The sequence below is a fragment of the Amphibalanus amphitrite genome, unplaced genomic scaffold (assembly GCF_019059575.1).
Source record: "Amphibalanus amphitrite isolate SeventyFive unplaced genomic scaffold, NRLGWU_Aamphi_draft 000049F_arrow, whole genome shotgun sequence".
Classification (NCBI taxonomy): domain Eukaryota; kingdom Metazoa; phylum Arthropoda; class Thecostraca; order Balanomorpha; family Balanidae; genus Amphibalanus; species Amphibalanus amphitrite.
Window position 1 is genome coordinate 1,250,931 of NW_024881545.1, and position 18,824 is coordinate 1,269,754.

Consider the following 18,824-nt stretch of genomic DNA (forward strand, 5'->3'; position numbering starts at 1 on the left):
CTATGATAGGTTGGCCACAAATGACGTCAGAATGACGTCATGTTCTGTCATTTTCGACCGAAAAAAGACCTTCGCGAGAAGAGCTGTCAGGCCTACAGCTTTGAAGATACAGAAAAATGACCTGGGCCACTTGAGCTGACCTCATAGGTCACCGGTTGACCTGAGACCTTAGAATTGAGTACCAATCGCTGCCTCTCGTAACGGCGCACACGTTGGTTTTTCCGCGAGGTTCAAAGCTGAAAGCAAAGCTCAAAGCTCAAAGGTCTATCTTCAACAGGAACGAAATGGCGTGGGGGTGGCAACCCCCCCCCCCCCTCCCCCATGTGTGTGTGTGGGGGGGGTCATTTCCCCCATGTGTGGAAAATGACATGTGCAGGCGAGGGTTAATTGAAGTTGAAGTTGAAGCTGTCCATGGAAAGAGGCCCCTTTCAAAGGGTCTGTGACTTCCTCACTTCACATTTACTTTTCCTTCACGATATTCCTTCTTTAGATGTTTTTGAACTTAGTGACTGGTTTTGACGACACATCAAGCAAGCTTATTCATTGCTTGAACTGTTTTGTTGCCCAAAGCTGGTTCTTTCTTTCAAAAGCGATTTCTTTCTAGAATCCATTGAGGGTTGGGGCAGTAACCACTCTTTCTGGAAGAGGATTCCAGTCCCTAAAAGCCATCAGCGTCAGTTACGTCTTTCTCTGGTTACAGCCTTTTCCTTGCATATTCGAAGGCTGTGCCCTCTGGTCTCTTATCTTGACCTGAATGGCTGAAGCGGTTGGTTGGGCCCATTTTCTTAGACATCATCTTATACATTGTTATCATATCACCTTGGCGCCTCCGGTGAATCAGTGTTAACCATGATGTCATTCGTACCTAAGAGAGCAAATAGTAAGTAAATATATCAAAAAAGACAATTACATAACAGCTGACCGGTTTTGTCTAAAACGACTTCTTCGGCGCTTAAAAAAGAGCGCTGAAGAAGTTTGTTTAGACGAAACCGGTCCGGTTTTAAATAATTGTCTCTTTTAATATATTAATTTACTACTTGCGGTATGTTCTGCTTCTGAAGCTTAGGAACGCTTAGCCAGACTACAATGAAACTTTGAATGTAGCTTACATGTATCGTCACCCTTGCAGCTGCAAGTCTATCTATTGACGTCTTCTATTCGATCACTCCGCATTTATAAGTCGTCAGTCAAAGCCATCCGTTGAGATTGGTAAAACCGCACATTACTTCAGCTGTGGGCTGTATCTACACTCGTCAAATATATCTGCATGTCATCAATCTATGTTTTTACTTTCTTCTCGAGGCAGTCTGTGTTCAAGAGCCTCACGAGCTACCTGCGCTCAAAAAAGTTACTTAAAAAACGCCCAAGAAACGGTGCGAAACTGAGTGTTTTAACATTGTATGGGCATCTCTATATTATAAGATCTCTATGGAGTCGAATCATGCCCTATGGTTATGTGAAGGTAAATTATACAATTAGGCTCAAACCATCACACCCATGCACGTGAAGAGCTCACATGAAAAATGAAATGTTATGTTGAGCATCCTATCGCACCTGACCATCAATGCTGTCCTAAAGGCAGATATTGGCAAAGTCCGCCCGTCGCTCTCTTATGTGCTAACACAGGACACACGATGCTAATACCACGCTGACCGGCGACTGATAAATAAATGCTCTGCCCAACAAGTTAGCGCAGAGCCGAGGCTGTCATTCAGGCGTTACGTGTACCGCGTGATGACGGAGTGGTCCCAGTAGCACCAGCCCCGAGCGGACTGCATGCGAACGGTGACCAACCCGGGGCGTCCCGAAAACATCCATTACCGAACCGGCGTGACTGGGAGCGATTATCCACCGACCGCCGAGCCCCGAGGACAGCTCTCTGCAGTGTGATTGATCTGCCGGCGGGCGTATAAGGCACGGCCGCGACGATGAAGGCGCGTCATTCGGTGGTTGACAGCCCGGCGGGCTGACGTCCATCACGATCACTCGGTGTGAGAAAAACTGCCCTTGATAATCTCCAACCAACTTCATGCATGATTTGGGACGATTTGTCGGGAACCATGCTTCTCTAAATATGGCGATGTCGCTCAAAACTTTCCACTCCATTTTTTATTTATTGCTTCTCAGTTTATTTCTCCCTAATCAATCGTCCGCGGATCTCCTTTCGGAAGAACCTGGTCGTTCTGCTAATCTAACCGCGCCACCGAGCAGCTTAGATGGGCAGGGGTTGCCGTTGTCCATTTATCTGACAATTCTCCGGCAACTGCGGGTGGGAGGTCTCTTGGCCAGTGAGGACGGTCTAGGCATCACTCTCTGCGGTCAGTTTCCCTCTGATGGCGACCCGTCAGCGTGGTCAGCGTGGCCCGGTCCGCTGACTGTCCGCACCTGTCGCAGCTGCCAGGGCCCGTTCCGCGCCGAGCTGCTGCGCGACCAGCCGATGCTGCCGCGCGCCCTGCTGCAGGGCGCCGGCTGCCAGTACTGGCCGGGCGCGCGGCCGCTGCCGCACTGGTCGCCGCGGCCGGCGGTGCTGCTCGGCCGGCTGGACTGCCGCGCCGCCCTGCTGCGGCCAGAGCTGGACCGGCTGCCGGACGCGCTCTGTCTCCAGCTGGACGGCCGTCTGCCGGGTACCGCCGAGCGCTCCGGGCGCCTGTTCCGCAGGACGTTCGCGCTGCGGACGGTGCGCGAGATCGGCAGCTGGGGCTCCTCGAGAGGGCTGCGCGTCACCGACCGCCGCACGGGCGTCCAGTCCAACGGACACATTATTGCCGACGGGTCCACGCTGCGAATCGCCTACATGCAGCAGACAGCTCGCTACATCTGCAGGAAGAGCCTTGTGCGCAACAACACGTGCAGCAGTGTGGACATGCGCACTCTGATGCCTCTGTACCACACGCTGCAGCTCGAAATGGAAGTTCTCTTCTTCCCAAAGCGCTACAACTTGACGATAGAGTTTGTCGACACCCGACAACTGCCGGCGATGGCCCGACGCGGCCGGCTGGGCACTGAGTCGAGCCGCGCTGTGCGCCTCATTACCGAGGGCGGCGCTGACCGCACGTGGCCTTACATCACCCTGCAGCCAGAGATGTACCGGCTGCCTATCTCGGTGGTGCCCACCACGCGGCTCATCCCGTTCACCTTCATGTCAGTGCGCCGGCCGCCGCAACTTGACGCCGGCTCCCTGCTGCGGCTGTTCTCTGCAGGCACGTGGGTGGTCTTGGTGGCCAGCACGGTACTCGTGGCCGCAATACTGGCTCTGACGCTGCGTGCCGGTTCTCCGGGCGCCGCCGCGGCCGCGCTGGCGATGCTGCTGGGCCAGAGTGTGCCTCTGGGCGCCGACCGGCTGCCGGCGCGCCACCGGCCGCTGGTGGCAGTCTGGGTGGCCATGTCACTCATCCTGACCACCGCCTACCTCAGCGACCTCATCAAGACGCTGACGATTCCGCGCGACCGGCAGCTGAAGACGGCCCAGCAGCTGGTCGACCAGCGCTACCGGCTGATCGCCGAGTTCGAGAACCTGAAGCCGATCTACGCTCGCGCGCTGAACCCGTACGTCCGCCGGCTGGCGAGCTCCATGCGTCTGACGAGGTCTCGTGAAGAGGTGGTCAACGCTCTCCTGAACGAGCGTTTTGCCTACAGCCTGGATCACCGCACCATGTGGGAGCTCTCCGTCGACGCCATGCGACGCTCAGAGGGCTCCGTACTCTTCGAGGACTTCAACTTCGGCCAGGAAATCTTTCTGCGTGTGCTGATCGTGCGCATGTGGTCTAAATACCACCCTCTAGTGGCACGACAGAAGTTGCAGACCGAGTACCAGGCGGCCAGTGGCCTACCGCACTACAGTCGTTTTGAGAACGAGGCGCGGTACATGGGTCTGCGGTTCAAGGCACGCGCCTGCGCCCGCCGCCTGCCGTCGTGCTACACGGGCGCCGTGGTGCGTCCGCTCAGTCTGGCCAACGTGCACGGCGCGCTGCTGCTCTACGGCGCCGGTACCGCCCTGGCGCTGATCACTCTCCTGGCAGAGACGGCGCTGGCCCGGAGGAGCCACCCGCACAAGACCGCGCCCAAGCCGATAGCTGTCAGGTCCGGGAGCGGGGAGACGCAGGATGAGCAGCACCCGAAGCGTTCCCCGGTACTCTCCCCACGTCATCGGAACCAGAGCACTCCCTGAACCATCTAATTCGACTTAGTCAATTTGTGTGGACGATACAAAGACAGTTCGACTACCGTGATTTAACACCACGTCTCTCTGTTTGCTTGTTTTTAGATTTGTCGGCATCATTAGGGGTTTGCTGAAAATTTGATTGTTCCTTCAAATCACGCCAATCAGTGCTGTTGTACGAATTGCATTCCTTCTTTGCCCATTTTCGCCTTGTAGCGTATGTACGTATTTACATAATGTCACAATGTATCTCAATTTGCAACCCATCCCACGTTAGTTCCCTGTCTTTCTTTCGAGCATGATACACTGTTGCCCTACTTTAGGTATATTTTTGACAGCTACTAAGATAAGTAATGGCAAGTTGTGAGGAGTGCAGTGCCAGCGAGCTCAATAATGAGCCCGATCACACTGAAAACGGTTACCTACATATTTGCAAACGTTTTCGTATCCAAATCATATATAGTCTGTATGTATCTAAGAAGCATAGCCAGTAAGCATCGTTAGGACATCTTATAAGGGTTAGCGCAGTTATATACCTAAATGTGCGGCAACCGTCGTCTCTTTCAATTAATTAATCTGCGAGCACCCGAACGCCTTCGGGTGTCTTCGAACACGCCAAGAGTCGAGTCTGGACGTATGTGCCGCTGCGTCTTACAACACAAAGCACCGTTTCACTTAGCTATGACGTTTATTGTGGGAATGCCCGTCAACGAAGTGATAGTGACATGCGAGACCGCAGTGAGTGACACTTCAGATCTCCACTGCTCTAGGTACTCTTACAAACCGCGACCTCTTCAAGGCCGATATACGCGCAGAATAAGTTACCTGTGAATGGCAGTGCTGACGTCGCCTACAAAATGTTACCGCTCTTCTGGCACTAGTTCGCGTTCCGGGGCGCCAGGGCCCCACCCCGACAATCCAAACAGCGCTGCCGCGAACAACAACAGTGGAAATATCCTGGAACATCGCCGTTGCGGACGATCAATAGCGCGCAAGCTGCAAGCCCGCAGTCACACCTCCTCTCGCTCTCACTGCACACATCAGCCACAGCACGCTTAGCTGCAGTACAGGCAGCACACCACTGGAATCGGCTTACAGACACGCTTTGGTGACGTGCCCCCAATCATGCGGCACTGGAAGTTGAACACACCGCAACCTTCGCTATCTTTACTAGTGAGTGTGTGCTCGCCGCCCTGTTCGATCGCCGTGGGGACACTGGGATCGCCAGAGGGACGCACCACTCCTCGGAAGCCCTGCGGCACGACGATACCTGTGCCAGGGATTTCGGCACCGGAGGGCAGCACCTGGCCCGGCCGCAGTCCGGAGCCGGGCCAGCCTCCTCCGTCGCCTCCAACGAACCTACTGTCGACGCCCTGTAGGTCACCCGAGGCTGGATAGCCTGTGCCATCGGGTCCTCGGACGTCAGGTCTGAAACCATCAACTCCCAGACCATCGCCATCATAGCCATCAGGTCCGACTCCACCAGGACCAACACCGCCCGGTCCGACTCCGCCCGGTCTAACTCCACCAGGACCAACTCCGCCCGGTCCAACTCCGCCCGGACCGACTCCACCCGGTCCAACTCCGCCAGGGCCAGCTCCGCCAGGGCCAACTCCGCCCGGTCCAACTCCGCCCGGTCCAACTCCACCCGGTCCAACTTCGCCCGGTCCAACTCCGCCCGGTCCGACTCCACCAGGACCAACTCCGCCCGGGCCAACTCCGCCCGGTCCAACTCCGCCCGGTCCAACTCCGCCCGGTCCAACTCCGCCCGGTCCAACTCCGCCCGGTCCAACTCCGCCTGGTCCAACTCCCCCCGGTCCGACTCCACCAGGACCAACTCCGCCCGGACCAATTCCACCAGGACCAACTCCGCCCGGTCCAACTCCGCCCGGTCCAACTCCGCCAGGGCCAACCCCACCAGGTCCTACCCCTCCTGGTCTAAAACCTCCAGGTCTAAAGCCTCCGGGTCCTACCCCACCAGGACGGAATCCTCCAGGACCTACCCCACCAGGCCCAGTCCCATCAGGCCCAACCCCACCGGGTCCAACCCCTCCAGGTCCAACCCCTCCTCCTCCAAAACCTCCAGGTCTGAATCCTCCAGGTCCAACTCCACCGGGTCCAACTCCACCAGGCACAGCCCCATCAGGCCCAACTCCACCGGGTCCAGCCCCTCCAGGTCCAACCCCTCCAGGTCCAACCCCTCCAGGTCCAACCCCTCCAGGTCCAACCCCTCCCGGTCCTACTCCACCTGGTCCAACACCTCCTGGTCCAACCCCTCCCGGTCCTACTCCACCGGGTCCAACCCCTCCTGGTCCTACTCCACCGGGTCCAACCCCTCCCGGTCCTACTCCACCAGGTCCAACTGGTCTACCATAGCCAGCACCGGGACCGCGGGGCCCAAGGCCAGTACCGCCGGCGCCGGGTCCACCAGGCACACCGGCCCTCACAGGCTCGGCGTAGAACTGGTCGCGCTGTCCCGCACCCCCGGGAAGCTGACCAGCGCCGACGCCGGGCGCTCCTCCGCCGCCGGCGCCCTGGAAGTCAGAGCCGGAGCCGGCCTGCGCGCCGCCGGCCGCCTCTCCGCCGAGCACTCCCTCCAGCTGTGCCGAGGAGGAGCCGCCGGCCTGGCCGAGTTGGTTGGCTGACTGGGCGGCACCCTGGTAGCCGAGCCGGCCATCGTTTGTTTTTGTGACGGTGAAGCCTGACTGGGAGGAGGAGCGGCCCGTGCCATCGGCGCCCGATTGCGCCGAGCCGCCGCCGGCGCTCGACGACACCTGTGACGAGGTACGGCCGGCGCCCGAGCCCGACATACCGGCCGCCTGACCGGCGCCGGTCACCCGCGAGATCTGCACCTGGGTGCGCGCGTTCCCCTCGCCCGACTGCGCGCCGGCGGCGCTGCTGGCGCCCGTAGCGCCACCCTGCACCTGGGTCTGCGACATCTTGCCGCGGCTGCCGCTCTGCGACTGCGCCTGGAAGCGGCCAACGCCGCCGAACGAGCCGCTCACGTCCGACTTGGTGCCGTAGTCGCCGAGCGCGCCCTGCGCGGACGCCGCCGCCGACGTGTCGTCCTTGCTCACCTGCACCTGGCTCTGGGCGGCCGCTGAGTTGCCGATGGCCTGCGCCTGGCCGCGCGAGCCGTCCGCCACTGCCGGCGCTCCGCCCGGACCGGCGCCGGCGCCCGGCTGACGCACATCGGCCGGCCCAGTGCCCCTGCCGCTGGTGCCGGGACCGTAGCCTGGCCCATATCCCGGGCCGTAGCCTCTCGGTCCACCAGGGTAAGCGGCACCGGGATCGTAGCCCGGCCCATATCCCGGACCATCGGGGCCTCTCGGTCCACCGGGGTATCCTGCACCGGGACCATATCCAGGACCGTACCCTCGACCAGCTCCGGCCCCAGGACCATATCCAGGTCCGTACCCCGGGCCAGCTCCGGCTCCAGGACCATATCCAGGTCCGGCACCAGGACCAGCTACGGCTCCAGGACCATATCCAGTATCGTATCCAGGTCCGTACCCCGGGCCAGCTCCGGCTCCAGGACCATATCCAGGTCCGGCACCAGGACCGGCGCCACCAGGTCCAAGACCATATCCGGGACCATATCCAGGACCATACCCAGGACCACCACCAGGACCGGCGTCACCAGCTCCAGGACCATATCCGGGACCATACCCAGGACCGGCACCACCTGGTCCTGCACCAGTTCCAGGACCATACCTAGGGCCAGAGATCTGTCCTGGTCCGCCAACCAGTCTGTCGCCAGCACCAGTTCCCCCTGCCCCTCTGCCAGGTCCGAAGCCACCTGCTCCTGGGCCTCCGGGTCCGAATACACCAGCTCCTGGGCCTCCGGGTCCGAATACACCGGCTCCTGGGCCCCCGGGTCCAAAGACGCCTGCTCCTGGCCCAAAAGCACCAGCACCAGGGCCTCCAGGCGCAAAAACGCGACCTCCTGGTCCGAAACCGCCTGCACCAGGACCTACTGGTCCAACACCACGTCCTCCTGGTCCAAAGCCTCCAGATCCAGGGCCTCCTGGTTGAAACCCTCCTGCCGCAGGGCCTCCTGGCCTGAAACCGCCTGCTCCAGGACCTACTGGTCCGACACCGCCTGCCGCAGGACCTCCTGGCCCAAATCCACCAGCTCCTGGGCCTCCTGGTCCAAGGCTGCCTGCTCCTGGTCCAAATGCAGCGCCAGGACCCCCTGGCCCGAATGCGCCAGTCCCAGGACCTCCTGGTCCGAAACCGCTTGCTCCCGGACCTACTGGTCTAATGCTACCTGCTCCAGGACCTTCTGGTCCAAAACCACGGCCTCCTGGTCCGAATACGCCAGCACCGGGACCTCCTGGTCTGACTCCTCCAGTACCTGGGACTCCTGGTCTGAATCCTCCAGCACCTGGGCCTCCTGGTCTGAATCCTCCAGCACCAGGGCCTCCTGGTCTGACTCCTCCAGCACCTGGGCCTCCTGGTCTGAATCCTCCAGCACCAGGGCCTCCTGGTCTGAATCCTCCGGCACCAGGGCCTCCTGGTCTGAATCCTCCAGCATCAGGGCCTCCTGGTCTGAATCCTCCTGCACCAGGGCCTCCTGGTCTGAATCCTCCGGCACCAGGGCCTCCTGGTCTGAATCCTCCAGCACCAGGGCCACCGGGTCTGAATCCTCCAGCACCAGGGCCTCCTGGTCTGAATCCTCCTGCACCAGGGCCTCCTGGTCTGAATCCTCCAGCACCAGGGACTCCCGGCCCGAAGCCGCGGCCTCCTCCAGCGCCGAACGGCGCTCTCAGATCACCTCCGACCGCCTGCCCGAAGGAGCTGAACCCGTCGCCGGAGCCGGAGACGGTGGCCTGACCGGGACCCAGTAGGCCGGGCCCACCCTCGGCGTCGGCGCCGCAGCCCACGCAGTCTCCGCTGGCGCCCGACATCGACTGGCTGAGGCCGGAGCCCTGAGTGCCGCCTGCAACACAGACACCGCGGCATCGTCAGTGGGGCCGGGGACACCCGCCGCTGTCAGTGGGGCCGGGGACACCCGCCGCTGTCAGTGGGACCGGGACACCCGCCGCTGTCAGTGGGGCCGGGGACACCCGCCGCTGTCAGTGGGGCCGGGGACACCCGCCGCTGTCAGTGGGACCGGGGACACCTCTGCCGTCAGTGGGGCCGGGGACACCTACCGCTGTCAGTGGGACCGGGGACACCCGCCGCTGTCAGAGGGACCGGGGACACCTGCCGCTGTCAGTGGGGCCGGGACAACCGCCGCTGTCAGTGGGACCGGGGACACCCGCCACTGTCAGTGGGGCCGGGGACACCCGCCGCTGTCAGTGGGACCGGGGACACCCGCCGCTGTCAGTGGGGCCGGGGACACCCGCCGCTGTCAGTGGGGCCGGGGACACCCGCCGCTGTCAGTGGGGCCGGGGACACCTGCTGCTGTCAGTGGGGCCGGGGACACCCGCCGCTGTCAGTGGGGCCGGGGACACCCGCCGCTGTCAGTGGGGCCGGGGACACCCGCCGCTGTCAGTGGGACCGGGGACACCCGCCGCTGTCAGTGGGACCGGGGACACCCGCCGCTGCCAGTGGGGCCGGGGACACCTCCGCCGTCAGTAGGGCCATTGGAGGGGGACACCCGCTGCCAACAGCCGGAAGGACTGCATGCGGACTCTTGGTCGCTGGTAGAGAATGTGAAATGACAATTCTGATACCCAAATTGCAGTATTTTTTCAAAGGCATGTGACGTTACGACGCAGGATGGACACCCGCTACTATAAGCATTGGCATAATTGTATAAAGTGGCCATGTATATACTGTATGTTGAGTCATTATTCCTTAAATACAAACTCATCGTGCATTAAAATCATAGTCGGTTATGTCGTAAATGGCATCATGGGCCCACAAGTGGCCAATCTACCGTATTTCTCTGGCTAGATGCTGGGTGCTCAAACGGATAGCGCCTGCTGTCTGAGCACAGTCGAAGGCCGCGATACTCACTGACTGCTGCCTGGGCACGGCGCGGTGTGGCCAGAGCACTGCTGGAGCCGGTGCCCTGTCCGTGGTGGCTCCACGCCGACTGCGACTGGCCGCCCCACCGGTTCTTCGGGCTCCGCTTGGCACGATCTGTCGGCAGTGCAGCAACACATGATTTGGGTGGCAGCGGGGACGCACGGCTTTTGCAATACCGTAGATACATGTATTGTGAAAGTTTCGTAACCGTATGGTTTCCCAAACGTTTATTCAAAAGTCTCCTGGTCGAATGGTGTGGTCCACTTTCGAGGATGTAAGCATAATGAGATAATTTAACCCGCACCTCGCTGGGCTATTCAGCCATACGCGCCCTGCTGGGGGGGGGGGGGGGCAGATTCTGCCCCCCCCTGTCTAACTTCCGAACCGATGGTCGTAGAAAGACGGGGAAAACGGCAATCGAAAGCTCTCAACAAGGCGGATCTTAAAAGCCCATTTTTTTTGCTTAAGTAGGTCAGAGGTCAGGTGAAGGTCAGGTCAAGGGTACAAAGTGCAAGTTTCTACAGTATCGGCCTTGCACCGTAGTTGCCGAAGAATGGACTGAGACTGATTGCCCAAAACGTGTTTTTAGGCTACCAAGACAATATTCGTTGCATACAATATCATTCAAAGGTCAAGGTCAAGGTCGGGTCAGGTCAGGTCAGGTCAGGTCACCAAAAACGAAATAGAGAAAAGGGCATGTGCGACACATGTTTTGCAATCAATAATTTTACTATTGCACCAACAAAAAACAACAAAAAAATCAGATATTTGGATTTATCCAGTTTTTGCACGTATGTGCCCCACTCTCCCCTACAGTGGACTGCGGTGAACCATCAGCCAGCTCTGGCTTCGGAAAAAAATCTACCGGCGCCATAGACGTTGAAAAAAAGGAAATCAATCACGTTTGTTCAAGCTCATGGTCGCAACTTCACTGAGAAAACTAGTTAAACAACTCTCTTGGTAGCATTTGCCAAAGTATAGTGGCGGTTTCTAGAGAGGAAATGTTAACCGTTTTCAGTCAGAGCCATTTCACTCACAGTGAAGGCGGTCGGCGCCGTCGGCACCCAGCGGCCCGTCCCGGATCTGGTACTGGTCCTCCGACAGGTCATCGCTCCACGCAGCGGCCTCCAGCGGATTGACCGGGTACTCGATGCCATCGAACTCGAGCACAGTGGGCCTTTGAGGTGACAGCCAGGTGGCAGTAGCGCCCGCACAGAATGCGCGCACGCGGCGTCCAGCCTGCTCGCCCGTCTGCGGCAGGGGAGAGCTCGCGGTCAGTGGTGCCGCCGGCAGCTGCCCTGGACTCTCTTTCGGACAAGCTTGAAGCTACTGGCGGCTAGAGGCGACTATGAGTGGTTTCAGTTTCAATGGAACATCCCCACCAAGCGCTCGGTGATCCTGGGATTTATTGTGTTGCGTGTCCCCACCGTTTCACTTACCTGGTGGTCAGTGAGGTTGACGTTCCATGTGTAGAGCGTTTCGGCCGGACCAGCCACCACCTGATCCCGGATGGCCTCTAGTCGGCTCTGGTGCTCAAAGAAGTCCTCTTGAAGCCGCTCCAGGAAGCACTCCTCCGTCGATCCCGTGCGGTGGGCGACCACTCGCTGATGGCACGCAAAACAACTGGTTACGTAGGTATATTTTGCGGGCACGGTCCCGAGAACATTCTTCACAAATGACCAGCTTTGTAGTCGCTCAGAAAAAGTTACGTGGGGAAAGGTTACTAAATTTACCTTATATGCTTCACTGAGACATATTATTTTGAAAAGGTAACAACGCACTATAAGCTCTTTTACTCGAAACATTTATGGATAGAATGCGAGGAAATTAAGGACGTCTTTTTTGTCGCCATGTTGCCATTTTTACCATTATCTGCGATGAGTCCAGCACGGTCAGTTCTGCCTCACCTGGTGAAAGTCGTACAAACTGACAGAGGCGTGCTCGTTGGCGGTGGGCGTCACGAGCGCCACCTGTCGGTTCTCGTCGATCACCACTCGCACGGGCGCCCTCCGGCCGTCGTCGCTGACCAAAGTCAGCTGATGGACCTGCCGGGGGGGGGGGGGGGGACGGGGGGGGGGTCAGTCGAGTAGGGTCGTGCTAGAGGTTGGCGGTCATCAGGTCAGCCCACCACAGCCGGCCAGCAATGAGTCAGTGGCGTTTAACCGCCATGGTTTAAACATTTGGTTAATAACGAGTTGTGCTTTGATCGTTGAACTTGTCGTGAAGACTGCTTTTTCTGTAAACTTATTATTACCACGAAATTTTAGACTGAAGAATAGGTGCAATTTGTGCAATTTAAGGAGGAGATGCGGGATGGTCTTAAACCTCAAATAACGTTATGGCATAATTGTTAGGGCGTTTCGGAGCTTGTTCTTGTTTCTTGGTTCTTGCTGCTTACGAGCCGGCACAAATCCGTTTCGGACAGCTGAGCAGCTACTTAGGATTTGGGAACAGCCAACACTTTAGTTCGGGTGCGCGGTGAGCGACGAAGGCATGCGCAATGTTACACGCACAAGAGCCAAGGTCGTAGGTTTGATATTTTTTGTGTTGTTTGTTTAGGGTAGGTATAGGGGAAGTTGGGGCAATGCCGGGGTTGGGGCAAAGCCGAAATTCGAGATATTTCGAAAACCGTACGACATGGATGCCACCTGTCAGTGATGATCTGAAGCTTAAGTGACTACCAATTATCGCATGTTTGTTACCAGTCGTCATTCGGAATACTTCGGCTGTGAGGGCGCCAAGAGCGTTTTCAAGGTACGTTTCCTTTGTACTACATGCGTCTTCGAAGCTGCATTTCCTACTCATTATGCTACCGTTTGTCTGGCCAATTCGGTCAAGTAATCTTCAGCACGTCTTTGCATAAGTGTGCTGCCTATTTGAAATTTATACAGCACGTTGAAAAGTTATGGGCCTGCAAATGAAAGTATGGGTGGCTGGGGTAATGCCGAAAACGTGCAATTACGCGGCGCGTTAAAGCATGCTACGTGAACTTTACCGCTGTAGAATAGCAACGCGTATTTTTAGTCACACAAATTACACTTTTAACCGACACAACGGCCTGTTACCATAAGGAATGATTTACCTGGCCTTTTCTTATTATATCACACAATTATAACTTCCAGTGTGCACCAAGCGTCCTCAAGCTCTTAAAACGCGTGTCAGCTTTGACGAATTCTGGATAAAATTTGAGATAAAATAGCAAAACATCAATTTCGGCATTCCCGTAGATCATTTCTCCCATTTTCGGCTTTCCCCGCAGTCCGGGGCAACGCCGAAAAAGTCACTTCTTTGATATTTTTAGTTTGTGCGCTTAACGGTATGCGAATTCATCAAATGCGCCTGGTATGTTTGAAAGGCAAAAGACTGGCCTCTCGAATGACGCCAACAAGAATAGCTTATGTTGTCTACCTTGCGTGCTACGGGCGTTAGAAAAAAAGTATTCGGCGTTCCCCCAACTTCCCCTAGTAAATAGTTGTTATGAAACACCTCAATCTCGATTGACTTAGATATAAATTTAACAATGCGCTTTTGATTTTCCAAATATCACTTCCGAGAACATTATGCGGTTTACGTATAAACACACAAACACACAAACACGCACGCTCAGCAAGTGCCTACATACATATACCTATACCTACACTCTGAAACATCGACGTTTGCTGAAAATGGAAACATGTGATGGGGCGGCGTCCCAAACTCCAGCGACGCTTGAAAAGAACCATACTGAGCATGCCAACATCAGCGTGACAGTTTATGGTAGTTTTATCTAGTCATTCGTCTCAACGCCCAATATAAACAAATACCGTCTCCTAATACAGGGCGACGGGCTGGGCGCGACGGGTGTTCGCACAGGGAGCGTCGCCGGACCATCGCTCCTCGTGTCAGGCGAGCACAACAGACCTCATAACTAGGTCACAGGTACAGGAAGGCATGCACATGAAATGTGACAGAACCCGCTTGATGGCTTATCGCACAGCTGCTTAGGAATTGTACAAAAGCTGCTTGTAGTTGAAACTACGAGACGCGAGAGGAAGGTAAACTGTGTGACAGGAAAATTACAGACATATACCTATAAAGATATTGGTGAGTTATTATGATTGTGTAAGTATTTTGGTATCAGTTGTTTACAGCAAGGCATTCTTAGTGCTGTTCGTTTTCCATTTCCGATCTGTTCCGTTTAGTGTATACTTTTGGGAGAAGCAGTGCACATTGATAAACGTTGAAGTGCGAGAGAGAGAGAGAGAGAGAGAGAGAGAGAGAGAGAGAGAGAGAGAGAGAGAGAGAGAGAGAGAGAGAGAGAGAGAGAGAGAGAGAGAGAGAGAGAGAGAGAGAGAGAGAGAGAGAGAGAGAGAGAGAGAGAGAGAGAGAGAGAGAGAGAGAGAGAGAGAGAGAGAGAGAGAGAGAGAGAGAGAGAGAGAGAGAGAGAGAGAGAGAGAGAGAGAGAGAGAGAGAGAGAGAGAGAGAGAGAGAGAGAGAGAGAGAGAGAGAGAGAGAGAGAGAGAGAGAGAGAGAGAGAGAGAGAGGAGAGAGAGAGAGAGAGAGAGAGAGAGAGAGAGAGAGAGAGAGAGAGAGAGAGAGAGAGAGAGAGAGAGAGAGAGAGAGAGAGAGAGAGAGAGAGAGAGAGAGAGAGAGAGAGAGAGAGAGAGAGAGAGAGAGAGAGAGAGAGAGAGAGAGAGAGAGAGAGAGAGAAACTGAAACAATCGATATTTCGGCAAAGGAAACAGCCGGTGGTACGGATGTTTTTGCTTCCACATAGGTACATGGATTTTCGAGCTCAGCAGCTGGTATACAAATATCAATTTTGATAAATTTGACACTGAGATGCATCCTTGTAGCGAGACTCCAATATCCAGGCCAGGCAATTGAGCTTCAATGCGGTCATAATCGCTGAAAGATCCATAATAAATCTATAAAAGCTAAAGGGAAGTGAAAATATTGATAAAAGGTTGTAAAATGTTGATATCAATGCTCAACCATGGGATGCAAAAACGTGGAGGCAGAACCGACCTACCTGTCATCCAATCACGAAATATTTCAGATATCCGCTATATCATCAGATTTATTTCAGCACATATACCGTAAGGCTGAGTGGCCGGTGCATGTTATAGGTATGCGTAAATGACCTATGTATTTCAGCACAATTGCTAGCTGGTTACTACAAGGATGCATTGTCCATCCTTGGGTTTTTGTAATTATAAAAAGTAGCTGGTATGCGTCACAAAAAGACTACCTACCTATATGAAAAAGTGGAGAAAGTGTTTTGCACATAATTCTAGGTGGATAAAACTCATGCATCTCGCTCTTTGGGTAGCCTATCGCTCTTATTGCAATATCCATATTCCATAGCCTATATCTCCTATCGCTGACTGCCACGCGGCGTCCGTTCCCGAGCAAGAAGCTCATGACACGACCTTGATAGTCGCTCGGCTCGGAGTCGGAAATCGACTCCGGTTGAGGCCGACCAGACGACGTGCTGGACAAACAGGGCAGGGAGGCGGCGTCGCCAGCTACCGCTGACGTTTACACACGGACGTATATACAACTGCCCCGATCGCTGCCCACGGACGCCAGCCGATGGTCGTGTTCTACATTCGGCACTCTGTGCTGGGAAACTGATCGAAATCGAGGCACGAAATGACCGAGGTTCATCAGCTTTCCATCAGGGCTGATGACACCAGAAGTGGGATCATATGTTGCAATTACTTTTTCATATTTTGCAAGCATGTTCAAAAAGGATATTTTGTAAGCGTTTCGACTGCCTTTTTAGTCGAGACGTTTTTTTTTTTGCCTTCGTCGTGATCGTACACCCACAATGTTACCAAAGTGATGCATAGGCACGTTTGGAAAGAAGTTATAACATAGGAGTTTAAAGAATTAAAACAGAATTCACCGACGATTTAAAATAAGTGTTACGAGATCTCTTTCTGAATGGTCATTTCCATTCCTATGTATTAATGTATGAACATCTATGTATTAGTGGTATCAATTAATACTAATATTAATTTTCCACTTAGGTATTAGGAAAACAGTGGGTATGTACAATAGTCATACCTTGCAAATAAGTCACCCATTTTTTCACGTACGACTTTTGTTGAACGTCAAAAGCAATGCAGAACTTCGCAAATAACCATTTTAACCATTAATACCATAACCATTAACGATTCGGAACTTAATTAATGGTTTCAAACTTAAAATTAAACTTAAACCAAACTTAATTTCATGGTTTCTCAAAGAACAAATTATCGCATACATCACCCACTAATAGACCAACAAATCGCAAATAAATATAGGTAGGTATGCTTCACAGTTCACTTGGCATTGCCTGAGCAATTGCATTGTAAAATGCATTACACAGTACAGTTATTACACAGTTACACAGTACAGCACATTTAGAACTACGTAGTCGGTAGTTCTTAATTAAAAATGAGACAGCAGTGCACAGACATGCCATGCTTTCGTCTTTTGTGTTGAATTTACCTATTCCAGATTCATAGCCTTTTTTCTGGAAAGTTGTATTTGTCTTTCAAGGAAAAATTCAGTTAGTGCAAAGAAAATTAATAGGTATTTTGTCTTTAAAAAAATGAAGTATACACGTAGCGCAATAATGTTTTGCAACGATCTCGTGAGCATGCATGATGTACTACGGCTTTGAATGCTATCGAGCGACCCTCTCGGGCAAATCAGCAACACTGTTTCACTGGCAAATGGACGGCTCGGCTGACATCTCCTACACCGGCAGCCTCGGCAGCCATCTCCACTGGCCACAGCTGGCCAGGCCACACCGGTCCACCGCGTCCAATGCCACCTCCACTCCTCCGTCGCTAAATCGCTCACGAAACGTCCGTTCGCTCCGGCCGGTGTCAGGTCACACGAGGCCGGGTCAGGTCACCGGGCCGGCTCACCTTCACTGAGAGAGGCGCGACTCCCTGGATGGTGGCCAGCGCGGCCAGTAGGCCGGCCAGCAGGCTCGCCGACGCCATGGTGGCCACTGATGGCCTCCGGCGCGACGCCGCCCCCTTATCTAGCCTCAGTCGCGTGTGTGTATGCATATACGTCTGCAGCGGCCACTGGCGGCAGAGCCAAGGTCATGGGGCCGACTGGACTGAGGACGACCAGTGGCGAATGAATGGCGCCATTAGAACCGTTCAAGTAGGTCTAAAAAGAAACAATTGTGTGGGTGCTGACGGCAGTGACGCCACACTAGTTTTTGTGTGGATAGCGATTACTCACGCGTAACTAAACAGTAATTGGCCGAGAGCAAGGCTACATGGGTATTGCTCGTTTTACGGTTCCACCGGACTGTCTGCTTTCTCCTTCTGCGCTGCTAATCGTGTCCATATTTATGTCACATTGAAGCCACTGTTGACCACATGTTTAGAAAAGCGTCCGTCGGAGAAGTGCTTAAATAAAATCGCAAATGACATTCAGCAAATGGTCTGACCGGTAGGTGGTGTTGACAGCCAACACGCGATGCTGCAGTACGTAGATAGATATTTTTTCTAAATGTTACATACCTACCTACATGAGTCTACTGTCGACCATGATTGCTAGCCATTGCCCGTTTAAATTGTGCTAGTTAGTATTGAGTTCCGGCTACCGGCTGGCTAGGTGGTTAGACTGTTCTTAAATGAGTCAATATAACCATACCAACATTTCCAGTACGTCTTATAAAACAAATAGCGCATTCGCAGACAGGGCAGTTGTCACGCCGGTCACGCCTGCGGTTGCTGCTGCGGCGAGGCGCCTCACCCGCCTTGCAGGTGCTGCGCAGATACTCTGGCCTGATAGACTGCGCCGCAGTACACGCCTGAGAGCGCTGCGGCACAGTCTGCCGTCCAGGGGACAATTCGCCCGCAAAATGACGCTGTGTTGCAGCGCGACCACACATCTGAGTTCACACTGTCCACAGTCGCGATTCGCTGTGCCTGGAAGCGCGAGCATGGGTTGCTCTGAGACAGCCTGGCGGTTATTCGCTCCGAGCGTCCCCTCTTCCCTCCAAGTTAATTTTTACAGGAGCGTCCCGGCCTGGAAGGTGAGTAATGAGAACAGTTTTACGGCACCCTTGAGTGTTTGATGGCCCTGTTAATCAATCCTGAGAGAGTTGTTGTCAGTTGGTGAAGGCAATGCGCTCGCAGCTGCAGTCGGACAAATGAGAACAGAGCGCAGACCCGATCGGCAGATGTGGGCCCTTGGAATGAATTCCTATATCCTTTGCACTTTTGCAGTGGTTGAGATTCTGGCTTCTAATTGACTGAAAACGAGGGTGCCTGGCTGCTACAATGCACACTGCACGGTTCTCGCATTCAAGCGAATGCGTGCTCAAATGAGGTAGGTCCGTTTGACAGCTAGGACGGTTTTAATTTTGATTGCGCGTAGGTGCCGATTACGAGCGAGGGCGGAGGAGAGTTTTTCAATAAGTATAACGGTAAGATCTCAGCATGAGCGAGCCGGGCCGGCACGGCCCGACCCGGTCTGTAACGCTTTTGACAGGCTCATAGTTCAGCTCGCACACCATACTTCTCCAGCATACATTCTGTTTTTCTCAATGAAGTCAAGATTTTGGATTCTATAACGATTTCACAAATAAAAACACATGTTTTGGTTGGTCTTTAATTTGGGTTAGAAGCGTTTGAAGTTTTGCAAATGTTTATCATTTTCTCAAAATTTACGACAGAGTTCGTTACAA

The 18,824-nt window shown here is 54.7% G+C and overlaps 1 protein-coding gene across 1 annotated transcript; it reads right to left on the reverse strand.

Moving 5' to 3' along the window:
* Positions 1-4,828: 4,828 nt before the first annotated feature.
* Positions 4,829-17,157, reverse strand: LOC122377735 (fibroin heavy chain-like). The gene is made up of 6 exons (XM_043358107.1): positions 17,041-17,157; positions 12,046-12,183; positions 11,578-11,742; positions 11,176-11,389; positions 10,127-10,252; positions 4,829-9,101 (listed from the first exon to the last, which is right to left on the reverse strand). The coding sequence occupies exons 1-6, from the start codon at positions 17,116-17,118 to the stop codon at positions 5,215-5,217; spliced, it is 4,608 nt and encodes a 1,535-aa protein (XP_043214042.1). The 5' UTR covers positions 17,119-17,157; the 3' UTR covers positions 4,829-5,214.
* Between the last annotated feature and the right edge of the window lie 1,667 nt (positions 17,158-18,824).